Consider the following 19,919-nt stretch of genomic DNA (forward strand, 5'->3'; position numbering starts at 1 on the left):
CCTTTCAAAAAGAAAATGCCTTCCCTCCCCTCTAGTTTCCATGGTTTATTTAATTTTATTTTTTAAAGATTTATTTGTTTGAAAGGCAGAGTTGCAGAGAGATATCTTCTATGCACTGGTTCACTCTCCAAATGGCCACAACACCCAGGGCTGGGCCAGGCTGAAACCAAGAACTTCATCTGGGTCTCCCAAGTGGGTGGCAGGGACCCAAGCACTTTGACCACCTTCTGCTGCTTTCCCAGGCACATAAGCAGGAAGCTGGATGAAAACAAAGCAGCTGGGACTCTAATCTGTGATCATATGAGATGTCACATCACAGGTGGAGGCCTAACTCACTCTACCACAATGATGGCCTCTAGTAAGATTTTATAGATGCTTCATGTTATAAGAATACACATTTCCTATAAATGGTTCCTTATTATAAAAATACCTATGGTAGATTCTCCTTTACTACCACATCCCTTTTTTATAAAACTGGAAATAAGTTAGATTCTCTTTAAATTAAATAGTTAATAATTTAATAAGTAAAAGAAAAATTATTTCATGGAGCAGGAAACTTTGCTAGGTTAGTTATTCCCTGTACAGGGCCACCTGGCTGAGGTAGTGAATGGGGTCTGAAAAACAGCCCACACTCCATTCTGCTAACCATGTTCCTTGACTTAGAGAAGCACTGACCTGGAAGAAGACTTGCCTTTTTCCAGTTTACATACATAATATGGGCTAGGGGCTGCAGCTTTTTTGTTCAAGGTGTGTTAGAATACAGAATTATTTCAAGTTGTCTCAAGTCTAATTCTAAAAGACAGGAATTGGAGAAGTTTTTATTTTACTAACCTCTTAGCTATGACATATGAGACATCACTGATTCAAATCCTTTATCTTTGCGGTTTTTTCTGCCTCAAATGCTTTTCCTTCACATTTCTCTCACTTCCGAGAGCTCTTCACAAAGCTGTTACCTTGTCCTTGAGGCATTCTGACCTCTGTTTGAAATTACAACTATCTCTCACCACTCTCCATAATCTCTCTTCCTTCTTAATTTTCTCCCGAGTGTTTATCATGATATGGCATGTTTTAATTATTTCTTTGTGGAAACCCAACAGACCAGAGGGAAGGATCGAAGAAGTAAAGGATGAAATGATGCAGAGGCTTATAACAGAATACTCGATTTATTAAATGAATAACAGTGAAGAAACTCCAGTATATTCTGTTATTTCCTATAAAGTTTCCCATTCTTTTTTTGTTTTTTTTTAAAGATTTATTTATTTGAAAGAGTACAACGAGAGAGGGAGAGACAGAGAGAGAGGAGAGATCTTCCATCCACTGGCTCATTCACCGAATGGCCACAATAACCAGGGCTGGGTGAGGTGGAGCCAGGAGGCAGGAGCTTCTTCTAAGTCTCCCACGTGAGTGCAGGGGCCCAAGCACTTGAACTGTCCTCCTCTGCTTTCTCAGGTGCATTAGCAGGGAGCTGGAGTGGAAGTGGAGGAACTGGAACTCAAACTGGTGCCCATAAGGGATGCTGGTGCTGTAGATGGCAGCTTAACCCACTGCCCTACAGCACCAGACCCCAAAATTTCCCATTGTAATTGTAGATTCTTAGTCAGCATTGAGATGTGGTAATAGACTAATAATTGAAGGCCTGAGTTCTAGAGGTAGATTGTTGAGGTTAAGATCTTAACCTCTGTTTCCAGAGATGCCTCTGTGTCTGTTTTCTAGTATTTAAAATGAAAGTATTAACAGTACCCAAATCAGAGTTGTGAGGATGTTAATACAGACTTAGAACATGCTAAGTCCACTGAAATACTTGATGTTAGTTTTTAATTTGGTGATAATCAAGTTAATCTAAGGAATAGAGGGTAAACGTGTAACATACTTGTTCTTGGCGTATTTATCAAGAGCTAAGACATGGTTCCTATGCTAAAGTAGTTGATAGTCCAATTAGGACAACATTAGTGTAGATAATTGTTCCATGAGGTCACATTTTCTTTGGGACAAAAGAGCTATTGTATTGTATGCTTTCTCATAGCAGCTATCTTCTGACTTAAATTTACTTAAGCCTCTTTATTAAAGTCAGTATCAGTAACATTTCCTATGTTAGAATTTATGATCAATAGAAAACATGTCGGGGCTAGTGCTGTGGCGGCGTAGCAGGTAAAGCCACCACCTGTAACGCCAGCATCCTATATGGGCACCAGTTCAAGTCCCAGCTGCGCCACTTCCAATCCAGCTCCCTGCCAATACACCTAGGAAAGTAACAGAAGATGACCCAAGTCCTTGGGCCCCTGCACCCACGTAAGAGACCTGGAAGAAGCTCCTGGCTCCTGCTTCAGGCTGGCCCAGGCCCAGCCCCAGCTGTTGCATCATTTGGGGAGTGAACCAGTGGGTGGAAGATCTCTGTCTCTCCCTCTCTCTCTTTCTCTGTAACTCTGCCTTTCAAATAAATAAAATCCTTAAACAAAGAGAGAAAGAGATAAAACATGTCAATATCTTCATGGCTTTATTATCTACAGTAATATTATAATTAGATATTGCAAGTAAACTGGAAAAATTAATGGTAAGAAAAATTTCCAACTCTGAAGTATGGATGTGAGGTTTCATGTCTGAGTTTTATTTTAAATTCATCCTTTAAGAGCTGAAACTTATAAACATTGTATAACTTTGGCCTCAAACTTTAGACTATACCATTTTACTTTAAGTAGTTAGTTTAATAAATTACCAAGATGGAGAAGAACTTATCATAGTATATAAATAAATTTGAGGGCATAATGACTTTATCTGTAATAGCAGCTGCTGGCTTCACTAGCCTTTTAAAGCCTATTTTTCTTATGAAATATCCATAATTATGTTTGACTTCATGAATAATATATAAAACTGTAGTACTTATAGGTTTGTGTATAATTATGACTGAAAACATTACTAATGTTTTTGTTCCTACAATAATTATTCCTTAAGCATTGATAGATTCTGATGACCTAGAATGACCAATTACATATGTTTTTATAACTTGCAACTAATTAATGCAATAGTACATAACTGGGCCAGCGCCGTGGTTTAACAGGCTAATCCTCTGCCTTGCGGCGCCGGCACACCGGGTTCTAGTCCCAGTTGGGGCGCCGGATTCTATCCCGGTTGCCCCTCTTCCAGGCCAGCTCTCTGCTGTGGCCCGGGAAGGCAGTGGAGGATGGCCCAAGTGCTTGGGCCCTGCACCCGCATGGGAGACCAGGATAAGCACTTGGCTCCTGGCTTTGGATCAGCACGATGCACCAGCCGCAAGCGGCCATTGGAGGGTGAACCAACGGCAAAAAGGAAGACCTTTCTCTTTGTCTCTCTCTCTCTCACTATCCACTCTGCCTGTCAAAAAAAAAAAAAAAAAAATAGTACATAACTGCAGGTATGCATAGAATAAGGCTATTATTCCAAGTAAAAATGCTAAGAAATAGTAATGCTATACATTCTTATCTAATTTAATTTGCTTAAGGGCAAGGCTTATTAACATGAAGTTTGAGTTTTCATTGTGAATAAAGAGAATTTTTTTTAAAAGATTTTATTTATTTAGTTGAGAGGTAGAGTCACAGACAGTGAGAGAAAAAGACAGAAAGGTCTTCCTTCCGTTGGTTCACTCTCCAAATGGCTGCAACAGCCGGAGCTGCACCAATCAAAAGCCAGGAGCCATGAGCTTCCTCTTGGTCTCTCACGAGGGTGCAGGGGCCCAAGGACTTGGGCCATCTTCTACTGCTTTCCCAGGCCACAGCAGAGAGCTGGATTGGAAAAGGAGCAGCCAGGACCAGAACCGGCGGCCATATGGGATGCTGGCACCACAGGCGGAGGATTAACCTACTGCGTCATGGCGTCAGCCCGAGTTTGCATTGTGAATAAAGAGAATTTTTTTTCTTTTTTTTTTTTTTTAATTTTTGACAGGCAGAGTGGACAGTGAGAGAGAGAGACAGAGAGAAAGGTCTTCCTTTGCCGTTGGTTCACCCTCCAATGGCCGCCGCGGTAGGTGCGCTGCGGCCGGCGCACCGCGCTGTTCCGATGGCAGGAGCCAGGTGCTTCTCCTGGTCTCCCATGGGGTGCAGGGCCCAAGCACTTGGGCCATCCTCCACTGCACTCCCTGGCCACAGCAGAGAGCTGGCCTGGAAGAGGGGCAACCGGGAAAGGATCGGTGCCCCGACCGGGACTAGAACCTGGTGTGCCGGCGCCGCAAGGCGGAGGATTAGCCTACTGAGCCACGGCGCCGGCCAATAAAGAGAATTTTTAATTTTCCTAGTACTTCTCCATTCTCGTTTATCCATTATTATTCACAAGACCGTTCCCTACTTTTAAGTCAGTAAAAACAGATTGCAAAATCTGTATATCATTTGATTTACATTTAACATGTTTATGCTTTTTTTTAAGTAGAAAAATATACACCATAGTCTTCAAGCTGATTATCTTTGATGAATGCAAATACTTAATGAGTAGCCTTCTTTTTTTTAAAGAACATTAATATTACCTCTCTTTTCCTTTTTCAGAATCTGATATTGATGCTGCCACTGCAATGATGCTTTTAAATACTTCTATAAAACAAGGAATTTTAGAATGTAAGTAATTATGCAATTTCTTTTTAGGATATATTTGTTATGAGTGCCTAAATCTAATTTAAAATATAAAATATTTACATGTTATAGATACAAATTACTTATTTGCCATTAATTGATATTTGAATCTGAATAACAGTTTCTATTTCATCTTATTTCCATTAATTTACATGAACAATTGAAAATTAATTGAAGCTAATGCTATGTGAATTTTTTTTTACGTTGACCAAGAGGTAGAGAAATAAGTAGTTTATTTAGAAAATAAGTTTGAAGAGCTAAAAGCAATAATGAAGCCTGTAAATAAGAAAATATAATAAAGTATATTTACAGCTTGAAATAGGAAAAGCTTTCTTTAAGATATGAAATGTAGGGGCCAGAACCGTGGCTAACTTGGATAATCCTCCACCTGTGGCGCTGGCATCTCATATGGGCACCGGGTTCTAGTCCCTGTTGCTCCTCTTCCAGTCCAGTCTCTGCTGTGGCCCGGGAAGGCAGTGGAGGATGGCCCAAGTGCTTGGGCCCTGCACCCGCATGGGAGACCAGGAGGAAGCACCTGGCTCCTGGCTTTGGATTGGCGCAGCACTGGCCGTGGTGGCCATTTGGCGGGGGGGCGGGGGGGTGAACCCACGGAAGGAAGACCTTTCTTTCTGTCTCTCTCTCTGTGTCTATAACTCTACCTGTCAAATAAATAATAAAAAATAAAAAATTTTTTGAAAAAAAATATGAAATGTAAAATCCATAAAGGAAAAAGGTAGATAAATTTAATAAAACATTAAAATTTTACAGTTCTAACAAAATATATCCTTAACAAAAGTGACATGAACAAAATACTGGGAGGATATATTTTTAGCCACATATAATAGACAAAGGATTAATATTCTTTATATATCAAAGGATCCTACAGGTAAGAAATAAGAAAACAATTCAACAGCAAAGTCAGCAAAACATATATATAGGTGGGCCTCCAAAGAAGAAATATATACAGTCAATGCACATAAAAGATGTGCGACTTCTCTAGTTAATGGGGAAATGCAAAATGAAACAATATTGCAATACTATTTTTTCCATAAGATTATCAAAACTCAAGATGAGATTTTTAGATGTTAACTATGGGAATAGGTTTTTGTCATACACCATTGTGCATAAATTGGTACAATCATTTTGGATGGCAATTTGGGAATACCAGTTATAATTTCAAAATGCATATTCCTTTAACCTAGAGATTTTATCTGTTGGTATCCTTCTTAGAAAATTATTTGCACATATGATAAAAGGTTATCCATAAGGATTTTTATTATAGCACTGTGTGGACCAGTGAAAAATTGAGAACATCCCAAATATTGACAAGGAAATGGTTAGCTAAACAGTAGTGTATTCATGTTGAGGCATTCTATATGTGCAGTTCAGAATAACTATATGTTCCATGGAAAGGCCAAGACATACTGTTTAATAGTTTTTAACTATTCATTTTAGGTGGCCTCTGGTTCATTTTATTGCTGTCTTATTGCTATTGCAAATGTTTTACTTACCAAAAATGAAATTTTAGAGTAAAGCAGCCTGGAGAGATTTACTTCTTAGAATTAAGTTTATATGTATTTAGATTTAGTCATAATTATGGAATTAATTTACTCTTTAAAGAAAGACAAAATGCAGTTAAATGTAGGTACAATTTAAATACTAATTTCAACTTTTTAATGTGGAGCAACTGTGCCTACTTTTGTTTCATACCAATGGTAATGGTATAATTTTCAACTGGCAGATTGTGAACATCAGCCAAGTTTTTCAGAGTGTGTCCTGATAAAAATTATGGAGTAAAGTGGCTTATTCTTTTTCAAGTTATGTGAGTTTAGTAGATGTTTTCCTCTCAAAGAGCAATTTAAAAGTATGTTACATACTATCCAGTAGTTTATTATTTTTAATTTTGAAATAATTGTAAATTGCAAACACAGAGATCTCCCTCTTGCTATCCTTTTTGTAGTTACACATCAACCCACCATGTCGCCCACTGTGGTCACAACCACTAACTGTTTTGTCATATTAATGAAATTATATAAGAAATGATTTAGATTTTGGCTCTTTTGCTCAACATAATGTTGAATTGTTCAAATTGTTTCATATATCAATAGTTTGTTACTTTTTGTTGATAACAAATGTGTCATAGTATGTATTTAGCACAGTTTGTGTAATCACTCACATATTGAGGAACATTTTGATTATATCCAGTTTTAGTTATTATAAATAAAATTATTATGAACAGTTTGTACAAGTTTAAAAGAAAAAATAGTTTTTAATTGTTTCAGATTAATATCTGTAGAATAATGTTTTGGGTTAAAGAAAAACACCTATATTTTCTATTTTTGCAACCAGATGCATTTGACCTATTGATAGAAGTTTATTTCCCACAGGTGAGAAGCCCCTTCCTCTTAAGACATCACTGCAAAAAAAGAGGAGTTATGGCAATGCATTTAATCATCCCAGTGCTATACGATTACAAGAGAGTGATTCTTTAGCCAGCAGCATTGATCCAAAAGAAGATCACAATTACAGTGCAAGTAGCATGGCAGCACAGCGTTGTGCATCCAGGTCTAGTGTGTCTTCCCTGTCATCTGTGGATGAGGTATATGAATTTATTCCAAAGAATAGCCATGTGGGAAGTGATGGCAGTGAAGGATTCCATAGTGAAGAAGATACAGACGTTGATTATGAAGATGATCCTCTTGGAGACAGTGGCTATGCATCACAGGCTTGTGCAGATACCTCTGGAAAAGGGCAGCCAGGGAAGAAGATACGAAAACAGTCATGTCAAGAAATTGATGAGGAGCTCAAAGAGGCAGCTGGATCTCTGCTGCACCTTGCTGGAATTCGTCCATGTCTTGGCTCCCTAATAAGTACTGCAAAGACACAAAATCAAAAGCAGCGGAAAAAATAGAAATACTTGTTAGTGTAAAATTATTTTAAAGTGTGGCAATACTCTTCTACATAATTCTTTACAAGGGATATCAAAGCCATAATGGACTTCTTTAGTTTTAGGGTGGGAGAAAAATGATAATTACTTTTTTTTTTTTCCAAAACATTTTTGAGTTTACTTTTTTAATTTTTATTAAGAAATTGCTGTTAGGATCATGCCCGATCATAAATATATGAAGTCCTAAAAGCATAATTTTTGTGATAAATGTCTCCAAGATTAGGAAATTTGTATATAAGAAAATTTTAAAATCTTTAGTCTCTGTTGTAAACTTGTAGGAAAAACTTTTCTTCTGTTAATATGTCAAAATGTAAGATTTGGCAACTCTATAAAACTTGTTTAATTTTTAATCTGTATTTAACTATAGTTACTGATCCAGATAAACTTTTTGCTGAAATCTCTTCAATGTACTTTTCACCTGACACATGATCCAAAAGGATAAAATTTGGGGTTTTTATTTTTTCTGTTTTATTTTTTGTTGTGACATGACAAAGTCAAATATAAATTGAAAAAGACCCTAGATGTCAAGAAAGTTCCTTTTGGTTTTGTAGGTAGAAAATACAACAGAAATTTCTGTGATTCAGAAAAGGCAATTTGGGATGTGATTTCATTGAAGACTCCAATTCCTATTACAATAGTATCTTTGAGATTTTTTTACTTCACAGATAGCATATAGCATTTATTGGGTCTTTTGTCCTTCCCAAAGTTCTTTGCAACCATTGTTTAAATTGTAGCCGCAAGCTGTCTTTGTTGAGTAAAAATTATCCAATGAGAGGATATAGCCATAGAGTGTGTTATGGAGTAACACCCATTTTGACACACTTTTGCAATAAGAGACTCTTTGGTTTGCTTGCTTTGTACTACATTCTGAGAATCTTGTGATAGGAACAGAATATAATAAAACATTTTGAATACATATTACTTAATGTTATCATAAATAAAATTGGATTATTTAGGAAAAGCTTCTGTCCAGGCTTTGTATGGATTAAAACTGTGTGTATACCAAATTAAATTTTGGGAGATGTAACAGAACTGCGGAGACGAAATACTTTCATGGAATTCAAAATTTGTGTAAAATTAGATCTTCCATAGTACAGCCTTTTGAGGAGGCAGTGTAATACCCGTATTTGCCATTAATCCATGCTAAAAAGTTTTATATTACTGTTCCAAAAGTACATTGACAAGTATTTTAAGTGTTTGAACAAATCTGCTTCTATAGACAGTTTTTCATAATACCATCTGTACAGTTTGACTATATTATTCATAAAGAACAAGGGATACTAATAAACTAAACGTATTCATTATATTTTTTTAAGAATGGTGGAAGCAACTTCCAGAACTTCAGTCTCATCTCATAATATACCCTATGTCAATGACCTTGTTTTCATTTTTCTCATAACTTATGTACATGTATACACATACATACACACACATGTGTGCACAAGTCGTGTTGCTTTGCTGCTTTCAGCTCTTTCCATGATTATAAAACATTTTCTTGGGTTTTTAAAAGAGAATGACAGATATTTTTATTTTACATTTAAAATTTTTAGGATAAAACTGCCAAATGAGAAGAATGATAACAACAATATCTTTTTCAATTGATAAGACTTTAATCCAGGGATAATAGCATTAATGACCTTTGTCCTGTTTCTGTGTTACTTGTAATTGAATCTGGATAGCCACGTTAATAGAATTGGTGCTGTTGAAATATAATTTTGTAATTGTTGAAATGCAGGATGAGGTATTCGGATTTTTTCCTTCTTCCTGTATGTCACATCTACAAAAATTGGGTAAACCAAGTTGACCCCTTTTACTGTAGACAGTAATAAAACATCAACAAAAAAAAAAATGGCGCTTTTACCACAATATAAATAGTAAAGAGACTACAAAAATCACTTTAATAAAAATATTTTTAAGCTATATACTTAGGCCCTCTGGAGAGACCCTAGAAACAGTGTTTCAATGATCTGGTTCCAGTTTTGTTGTTGTTGTTATCCTACTGAAATTCTGTGCCATAGATGTTCTCAGTTCTACTCTTAAGTCTGTATAGAATTCAATGAATCACTTGCCATCTGCTAATATACCAAGTTGTGTTCAAGGGGAAGAACCATTTATGTTATGTCCCCTGTTACTACTTTCATGAGGATTGTGATCTCATTCCTCAAATGTGTTGAGATAGAAACATGGCTCATAACCACCCACGAAAGTCATTCCAGATGCTATGGACTGGAAATGGTATTCCTGGTAATATTAGTAACAAATTTTACTATAATATAAACAACTTGGAAACCTCAGAGAGGTTAAATATTTTTAGACATATTTTTAAACTGTGATTTTAATAATTTGCCTTAAAGTATTATTAATTTTGTTACAACTCATTCCAGTTTATAACCCTAGCAAAAGTTTTATCTCAGCACAATTAATCTTCATCTTTCACATCCCATAAAGAATCAGTGTTTCTTAAATATGTACTTTTGAAATTTGTGCAATATATTGCTTATAGTCAATATTTTACTTTTCAAATTCAGAAAAAGAAAACATTACTTTTATTTGTAGGAAAGCTAACTTGGTGTGTCACCTCCCTTTTTCCACTTTTGAGCCTTTCCTGTCCTTATAGCCAGAATGACTCCTCTTGACTTAGATTCCTTTGTATATGGTGAAACTTAGTATATCTCTATATTTTTCTTTTTTTTTTTTTTATTCTTTGCTTTCTGAGGCATTATGTAAAGGGTTCTTACTAGATGATCAGTTAAATATTCATTAGCACAAATTCAAATCTAGTGAAAGTGTTGATGGGATATACATGTATCAGTAAACTAGAAGGCCTTTCCCAATAATTTAAGAAACAAATGTGAATATATCACAAAGCTGTAAAAAACTATTGCTTTAAATACTGCAGTAACTTCAGCACCCTCTTATGAAAACTTTAGCATTTACTTAAGAAACTTTGAGACCTTCTGGTTTACATATATTTTGTAGTGTTTTGTTTGAAATGTGTAAGCTTTGATTTAAAGTTTACTTCAATATGTTAATGATGTAGTCAAAATATTTATTGAAAGGCAAAGTACAGTATTTTAATGTTGTACCTGCCATTTTTTCTCAAAGCACATTCTTTGCATCTAACTGCCAGTGCCATTGTCAAACTTTTTTTTAAAATTGTTGTATATTTCTTATTAAACTAAGTGCTTAATTTTAAAGTATTATGTTACCATCATATAGGGTATAAAAATGTGTAATTGCCAATCCACTGTAACTATTTATTTTTAAATGAAAGTATAAGAATGCTTTCTGATTCAAGAAATTCCTTATTAAACTGTTTCCTTATCCTCTTTTCTGCTGTAGCATAAAAATTATCCTGAGTTTGAATAACTGCCAGTAGGTGACCAGTCACGAGTGAACCACTTCTCAGTTTGCCAGTCTTTTTGCTTATATTAAAACAACTTACAAATGTTTAGTTTTTGTATCTAATCTCTCTGATTATTAAAATGTTTATAAAGTTTATTTTTACCAAAGAAATGCAATTCATTATGATAAAGTATTGCAGAATAAACTTGTTTTATAACATTTTTGTGTTTCCTGTATTTTTTAAGGGTGGGAGGATTGTGTAGACGGCCTGTGTTCTGTACACACACATGCTTTACATTGTATTACAAAGTTGGAGTCATATAGTAAAAGAATAAAGTTTTCAATTTCAGAATTTTTTAGATTTATCTCAATCGTTGAAAGTTAAATCAATATTAATTAAATTGTTCTCTTCCTAAAGTTGAACTTTTCCTTTTTATTTACATATGTCTGAGATATTTTTAAATATAACTAGGAAAATTTGAATAGAATATGAAATTATTAAAGTTCTTTTTTAAAAAAAAATATTTATTTAAAAGAGATACAGAGAGGAAGAGACAGAGAGAAAGAGATCTTCCATCCTCTGGTTCACTTCCCAAATGGCCGCAACAACCAGGGCTGGGCCAGGCTGAAGCCAGAAGCCAGGAGCTTCATCCAGGTTTCCCACATGGGTGCAGGTGCTAAAACACTTGAGCCATCTTCCACTGCTTTTCGCAGGTCATCAGCAGGAAGCTGGATTGGAAGTGGAGTAACTGGGACTCAAACCAATGCCCGTATGGCATGATAGCCTCACAGGCGGCAGCTCCACCTGTTATGCCACAACACTGGCCCCAAGGTTATTTCTAAGTATAGCAGTAATTTTTTTTTTTTTTTTGATGGTTAGAGTGGACAGTGAGAGACAGAGAGAAAGGTCTTCTTTTTGCCGTTGATTCACCCTCCAATAGCCGCCGCGGCTGGCACATTGTGCTAATCTGAAGCCAGGAGCCAGGTGCGTCTCCTAGTCTCCCATGCAGGTGCAGGGCCCAAGCACTTGGGCCATCCTCCACTGCACTCCCAGGCCACAGCAGAGAGCTGGCCTGGAAGAGGGGCAACCGGGAAAGAATCCGGCGCCCCAACTGGAACTAGAACCTGGTGTGCTGGTGCCACAGGCGGAGGATTAGCCTATTGAGCCGCGATGCCAGCCAGCAGTAATATTTTTAAAATACCAGTAATACCACCTGTTTGAAAAGTGGAGCATCCATTATGAAATGAACTACTCTCCAAGCAACGTTTTGATCTTAATTTGCCATCCATCTGAACTTCTATACTAAATACTACAGTTTGCACCCACATAGAAACACAAAGTGAAAAATACTGTTTAAGTACTAGTTATAGCATTAAATCACAATGTACAGCACATTAAGGACAGAGATCCTACATGAGGAGTAAGTGCACAGTGACTCCTGTTGTTGACTTAACAAATTGACACTCTTGTTTATGGCATCAGTAATCACCCTAGGCTCTAGTCATGAGTTGCCAGGGCTATGGAAGCCTTTAGAGTTCGCCAACTTCGATCTTATTCCGACAGGGTCATAGTCAAAGTGGAAGTTCTCTCTTCCCTTCAGAGAAAGGTACCTCCTTCTTTGATGACCTGTTCTTTTCACTGGGATCTCACTCGCAGAGATCTTTCATTTAGGTTTTTTTTTTTTTTTTTGCCACAGTGTCTTGGCTTTCCATGCCTAAAATACTCTCATGGGCTTTTCAGCTGGATCCAAATGCCTTAAGGGCTGATTCTGAGGCCAGAGTGCTGTTTAGGACATTCACCATTCTATGAGTCTGCTGTGTATCTCGCTTCCCATGTTGGATCGTTCTCTCCCTTTTTTGTTCTATCGGTTAGTATTTTCAGACACTAGTCTTGTTTATGTGATCCCTTTGATTCTTAATCCTATCAGTGTGATCAATTGTGAACAGAAATTGATCAAATGGACCAGTGAGATGGCATTGGTACATGCCACCTTGATGGGATTGAATTGGAATCCCCCTGGTATGTTTCTAACTCTACCATTTGGGGCAAGTCAGCTTGACCATGTCCCAAATTGTACATCTCTTCCCTCTCTTATTCCCACTCTTATATTTAACAGGGATCACTTTTCAGTTAAGTTTCAACACTTAACAATAACTGTGTATTAATTACAGAATTCAACCAATAGTATTAAGTAGAACAGACAAAAAAATCACTAAGAGGGATAACGTATTAAGTTGTTCATCAGGGCAGGGGCTGATCAAGTCACCGTTTTTCAGTGTCCATTTCACTTTAACAGGTTTCCTTTTTGGTGTTCAGTTAGTTGTCACCGATCAGGGAGAACATATGATATTTGTCCCTTTGGGACTGGCTTATTTCACTCAGCATAATGTTTACCAGATTCCTCCATTTTGTTGCAAATGACCGGATTTCATTGTTTTTGACTGCTGTATAGTATTCTATAGAGTACATATCCCATAATTTCTTTATCCAGTCTACTGTTGATGGGCATTTAAGTTGATTCCAGGTCTTAGCTATTGTGAATTGAGCAGCAATAAACATTAATGTGTAGACCGCTTTTTTGTTTGCCAAATTAATTTCCTTTGGGTAAATTCCAAGGAGTGGGATGGCTGGGTTGAATGGTAGGTTTATATTCAGGTTTCTGAGGAATCTCCAGACTGACTTCCATAGTGGCTTTACCAGTTTGCATTCCCACCAGCAGTGGGTTAGTGTCCCTTTTCCCCCACATCCTCGCCAGCATCTGTTGTTGGTAGATTTCTGAATGTGAGCCATTCTCACCGGGGTGAGGTGAAACCTCATTGTGGTTTTGGTTTGCATTTCCCTGATTGCTAGTGATCTTGAACATTTTTTCATGTGCCTGTTGGCCATTTGGATTTCCTCTTTTGAAAAATGTCTATTGAGGTCCTTGGCCCATCTCATAAGTGGGTTGTTTGTTTTCTTGTTGTGGAGTTTCTTGATCTCTTTGTACAGATCCCTTTATCTGTAGTATAGTTTGTAAATATTTTTTCCCATTCTGTCGGTTGCCTCTTCACTCTCCTGACTGTTTCTTTTGCAGTACAGAAACTTCTCAATTTGATGCAATCCCAAATGTTAATTTTGGCTTTGACTGCCTGCGCCTCCAGGGTCTTTTCCAGGCAGTCTTTGCCGGTGCCAATATCTTGCAGGGTTTCTCCAATGTTCTCTAATAATTTGATGGTGTTGGGTCGTAGATTTAGGTCTTTAATCCATGTTGAGTGGATTTTTGTGTAAGGTGTAAGGCAGAGGTCTTGCTTCATGCTTCTGCATGTGGAAATCCAGTTTTCCCAGCACCATTTGTTGAATAGTCTGTCCTTGTTCCAGGAATTGGTTTTAGATCCTTGATCAAATATAAGTTGGCTGTAGATGTTTGGGTTGATTTCTGGTGTTTCTATTCTGTTCCATTGGTCTATCCATCTGTTCCTGTACCAGTACCATGCTGTTTTGATTACAACTGCCCTGTAGTATGTCCTGAAATCTGGTATTGTGATGCCTCCGGCTTTATTTTTCTTGTACAAAATTGCTTTAGCTATTCGAGGTCTCCTGCGTCTCCATATGAATTTCAGCATCATTTTTTTCTAGATCTGAGAAGAATGTCTTTGGTATCTTGATTGGTATCGCATTGAATCTATAAATTGCTTTTGGGAGAATGGATATTTTGATGATATTGATTCTTCCAATCCATGAGCATGGAAGATTTTTCCATTTCTTGGTATCCTCTTCTATTTCTTTAAGATTTTGTAATTCTCACCGTAGAGAGAGACAACCATATTTTAAATAACTACTTGCTAAGGCATTTTGAAAATACCAAGTAACTTAAAGTCATACCTTTTGAGAGTCATGTATTTCTTTCCTTAAAAGAGAGTTTTACACTATTATGAACTGTGGGTTAAAAATACAAGTAGTCGGGCCCGGCGCTGTGGCACAGTAGGTTAATCCTCCACCTCTGCACAGCATCCCATATGGGCGCCAGTTCTGGTCCCGGCTGCTCCTCTTCCAGTCCAGCTCTCTGCTGTGGCCTGGGAAAGCAGTAGAAGATGGCCCAAGTCCTTGGGCCCCTGCACCCGCATGGGAGACTCAGAGGAAGCTCCTGGCTCCTGTCTTCAGATCAGTGCAGCTCTGGCCGTTGCAGCCATTTGGGGAGTGAATCAGTGGAAGGAAGACCTTTCTATCTGTCTCTCTCTCACTGTCTGTAACTCTACCTCTTGAATAAATAAAATTTAAAAAAAAAAAAAATACAAGTAGTCTTCCTTACGAATTTCAAGACACACTAACGTGATGGTTAACTTTTTAAAACTGAGAGTAAATCTATCATACAATGTCTAAAAACATTTTAAATTATTGAAAAACTTTAAGAGGAAAAAATTTACTATAGATTCTTTCCATAAAATAATTTTTTATTTATTTTAAAGACAGAGTTACAGAGAGCGTGAGAGACATGGACAAAGAGAGATCTTCCATCTGGTTTTTAATTCAAATGGCCACAAGGGTGAGCTTGACCAGGCCAAGGCAGGAGCCTGGAACTCCATCTGGATCTCCCATGTGGGTGGCAAAGTCCCAAGCCCTTGGGCCATTTTCCACTGCACTGCCTTCCCAGACACAGCAGGGAGCTGGATCCAAAGTGGAGCAGCCAGGACTCAAACTGGCACCCATGTGAGATGCCAGCATTGCAGACAGCAGCTTAACGCAGTGTGACATGGTGCAGGCCCCAAAATTTTAAAAGAGAAATGTTTACAAGCTGCCAATTGAAGTTAAAATACATGCAGAACATAACTCATATTTAAGAACAATTTGTTTTCCAAAAGTTTGTTTACAAGTCTGTTGAAAAACAGGAGCAGTTTTATAGTGAACTTAACTCAAGCTATAAAGCTGTAATGCAGTATGATGTAATTCCTCCTTAACTGGAAGTGAATCTTACACCAAAAAATTGCAGAAATGGATTTAGTTCCATTAAAAATTTTTCTCAATCTTGAGATGTTGGTTCAAGTTAATATTTAAAAGTCAGAGTTTTGGGGAAGATGTAATAAGAAACAATCTGGCACTGTGGCTTAGGCTAAGCCACCACCTTAGGTGCCAGCATCCCATATGGGCACTGGTTCGAGTCCCAGCTGCTCCTCTTCTGATCCAGCTCTCTGCTATGACCTGGAAAAGCAGTAGAAGATGGTCCAAGTGATTAGGCCCCTGCACCCACATGGAAGACCTGAAGAAATTCCTGGCTCCTGGCTTCCAATTGGCGCAGCTCCGGCCATTGTGGCCTTCTGGAGAGTGAACCAACAGATGGAAGACCTTTCCCTCTGTCACTCCCTCTCTCTGTAACTTCAAATAAATAAATAAATAAAATCTTTTAAAAACCAGAAAAAAAAGATTATAGGAAGTAGAATTAACTTAGGGGAGATTTATGAAACTGGAGAAAAATGATTCTTTTGGTTGAGAATTCTGGGGAAACTGTAGCTAGAAAGTACTCTGCTAAGTTCATATGATCTTGTGTCCTGGAGAGGAGTTGAGAAAAATGTCCTCAGCTTCAGAGAACTGAGCATCTCCTGACTCAGCTTTGAATACCCAGCCCCAAGCAATGTGCTTTAAAATGTTGGACATGCAATATTCACCAAGAAGCAAAAATAGACAATCCCCCTCTTGCCTGTAAATATGAGATAGTGAATTGTGATGATTGTCATGGAAGAAAAAGTGGGGCCTGCCTATAAACATGTGACATTTAAGCTGTGATTATCGGGAGCTACCCTGGGAATGTGATTTAACCTGAGCCCTAAAAGATTCGAGTGTTAATTTGGGAATAAAATGTGAATTGTTCCTGGCAGGGTAATAGTATTCTCTTATTTTTCTCTAATTTTTAAAATTTTTCTTTTGTTTATTTTAAGATTTACTTTATTTTATTTGAAAGGCAGAGTTAGAGGGAAGGAGAGACAGACAGATCTTCCAACTGCTGATTCACTCTCCAAATGGCCACAATGGCTGGGGCTAGGCCAGGCCGAAGCCAAGAACCCCATCCATACAGGCCACCCATTTGGGTGCGGGGGTGCAAGCACTTTGGCCATCTTCCACTACTTTCCCAGGCAGATTAGCAGGAAGCTGGATTGAAAGTGGAGCAGTCAGGACTCGGACCAGCGCCTGTATGGTATGCTGGTGTCTCAGGAAGCAGCTAATCTGCTATGCCACACCAGTCCTCCCCCCACCTCTTTTTAAGGAATAATTATATTCTGAGGGTCACATCAAACTCATGATAATTACTACAACACAGTTTTCATCAATTCTCATGTTAATGTGATATTAATACTAAAAGAACAGATTCAAAGTTCATAGAATTCTAAGAAAACAATGATACTTCCCTTCCTCCCTCCCTGGAATAGGAGAAAACATTCAGTGAATTAAAAGGCTAGTGTGCTAATTGATCATAATGATAGGACTAAGAGTCAAAGGGATCACATAAACAAGACTAGTGTTTGCAAATACTAACTGATAGAATAAAAAAGGGAGAGAACGATCCAACATGGGAAGCGAGATACACAGCAGACTCATAGAATGGTGAATGTCCTAAACAGCACTCTGGCCTCAGAATCAACCCTTAAGGCATTTGGATCCAGCTGAAAAGCCCATGAGAGTATTTTAGGCATGGAAAGCCAAGACACTGTGGCAAAAAAAAAAAAAAAAAAAAAAAATGACCTAAATGAAAGATCTCTGCAAGTGAGATCCCAGTGAAAAGAACAGGTCATCGGCCGGCGCCGTGGCTCAATAGGCTAATCCTCCGCCTTGCGGCGCCGGCACACCGGGTTCTAGTCCCGGTCGGGGCACCGATCCTGTCCCGGTTGCCCCTCTTCCAGGCCAGCTCTCTGCTGTGGCCAGGGAGTGCAGTGGAGGATGGCCCAAGTGTTTGGGCTCTGCACCCCATGGGAGACCAGGAGAAGCACCTGGCTCCTGCCATCGGAACAGCGCGGTGCGCCGGCCGCAGCGCGCTACCGCGGCGGCCATTGGAGGGTGAACCAACGGCAAAGGAAGACCTTTCTCTCTGTCTCTCTCTCTCTCTCTCACTGTCCACTCTGCCTGTCAAAAATTAAAAAAAAAAAAAAGAACAGGTCATCAAAGAAGGAGGTACCTTTCTCTGAAGGGAGGAGAGAACTTCCACTTTGACCTAAATATGGTCAGAGTCAGTGAACTCAAAAGGCCTCCATGCAACTCATGACTAGAGCCTAGGGTGATTACTGATGCCATAAACAAGAGTGTCAATGTATTTAGTCAACAACAGGAGTCACTGTACACTTAACTCCTCATGTAGGATCTCTGTCCTTCATGTGATGTACATTGTGATTTAATGCTATAACTAGTACTTAAACAGTATTTTTCACTTTGTGTTTCTATGTGGGTGCAAACTGTTGAAATCTTCACTTAATATATGCTAAACTGATCTTCTGTATATAAAGAGAATTGAAAATGAATCTTATGTGAATGGAAGGGAAGAGGGAGCAGGAGAGGGGAGGGCTGCGGGTGGGAGGGAAGTTATGGGGGGGGGAAGCCATTGTAATCCATAAGCTGTACTTTGGAAATTTATATTCATTAAGTAAAAGTTAAAAAAAAAAAAAAAAAGCTAGTGTGCTGGCATCCCACGTGGGTGCCAGTTCTGGTCCCAGCTGCTCCACTTCCCATCCAGCTATCTGTTGTAGCCTGGGAATGCAGTGGAGGATGGCCCAAGTGCTTGGGCCCCTGCACCCACATGGGAGACCGAAAGGAAGCACCTGGCTCCTGGCTTTGGATCTGCATAGCTCCGGCCGTTGCAGCCATTTAGGGAGTGAACCAAGGGAGGGAGGACCTTTTTTTTTTTTTTAATTAGACAGGCAGAGTTAGACAGTGAGAGAGACAGAGAGAAAGGTCTTCCGTTGGTTCATCCCCCAAATGGCCGACACAACCAGCGCACTGTGCCGATCCGAAGCCAGGAGCCAGGTGCCTCCTCCTGGTCTCCCATGCGGCTGCAGGGCCCAAGCACTTGGACCATCCTCCACTGCCCTCCCGGGCCACAGCAGTGAGCTGGACTGGAAGAGGAGTAACCAGCAACTAGAACCTGGCGCCCATAAGGGATGCCAGCACTGCTGGAAGAGGATTAACCAAGTGAGCCACGGTGCCGGAGGACCTTTCTCTCTGTCTCTCCCTCTCACTGTAACTCTCTCTCTCAAATAAACAAATAAAATCTTAAAAAAAAGGGGGGGGGGCTAGTGTGACTGCAAAACAAAGGAGCTGGGACCAGATCTTGCAAAGCCACAGGAGTCCAAAATTTGGGCTTAAAAAACCTGGGGGGCTGGCATTGTGGCGGGTTAAAGCCCTAGCCTGCAGCACCAGTTTGAGTCCTGGCTGGTCCTGGCTGGTCCACTTCCTATCCAACTCCCTGCTAATGCACCTGGGAAAGCAGTGGAAGATGGCCCAAGTCCTTGAGCTCCTCCTGCACCCACATGGGAGACCCGGAAGAAGCTTCTGGCTCCTGGCTTTTGATTGGCTCAGCTCTGGCCGTTGCAGCCATTTGAGGAGTGATCCAGTAGATGGAAGACCTCTCTCTGTGTCTCTGCTTTTCTCTGTAACTCTTTCAAGTAAATAAAATAAATCTTTAAAAACAAAAAATCCTGGGGAAGCCACTAATATTCAAACAAATTTAAAATGTTTGCTTTCCATTATGAAAAAGAAAAGGCAAACAACAAAATGGAATAAAATATTCACAATACTTACTTCTGACAAATGATTGTATTCTCTTTTTTTTTAAGATTTATTTTATTTATTTGAAAGAAGAGTTAGTGTGAGGTAGAGACAGAGAGAGAGGTCTTCCATCTGCTGGTTCACTCCTCAGATGGCCTCAACAACCAGAGCTGCGCGAATCCAAAGCCAGGACCAGGAGCTTCCTCCTGGTCTCTCACACCAGTGCAGGGGCCCAAGGACTTGGGCCATCCTCTACTGCTTTCCCAGGCCAGAGCAGAGAGCTGGATCAGAAGAGGAGCAGCCGGGACTA

The 19,919-nt window shown here is 39.0% G+C and overlaps 1 protein-coding gene across 7 annotated transcripts in view; it reads left to right on the top strand.

Moving 5' to 3' along the window:
* Window positions 1-11,103, top strand: part of FOXN2 (forkhead box N2) — a 69,710-nt gene extending 58,607 nt beyond the window's left edge. For all 7 annotated transcript variants that reach the window (XM_062209409.1, XM_062209412.1, XM_062209408.1 and 4 more), the window contains 2 exons: window positions 4,509-4,577; window positions 6,980-11,103. In XM_062209409.1, the coding sequence (XP_062065393.1) occupies window positions 4,509-4,577; window positions 6,980-7,503 (593 nt within the window). In that variant the 3' untranslated portion in view covers window positions 7,504-11,103. The remainder of the gene's footprint in view (window positions 1-4,508; window positions 4,578-6,979) is intronic.
* Window positions 11,104-19,919: the final 8,816 nt, after the last annotated feature.

This window comes from Lepus europaeus, chromosome 13, assembly GCF_033115175.1.
Source record: "Lepus europaeus isolate LE1 chromosome 13, mLepTim1.pri, whole genome shotgun sequence".
In the NCBI taxonomy this organism is placed as follows: domain Eukaryota; kingdom Metazoa; phylum Chordata; class Mammalia; order Lagomorpha; family Leporidae; genus Lepus; species Lepus europaeus.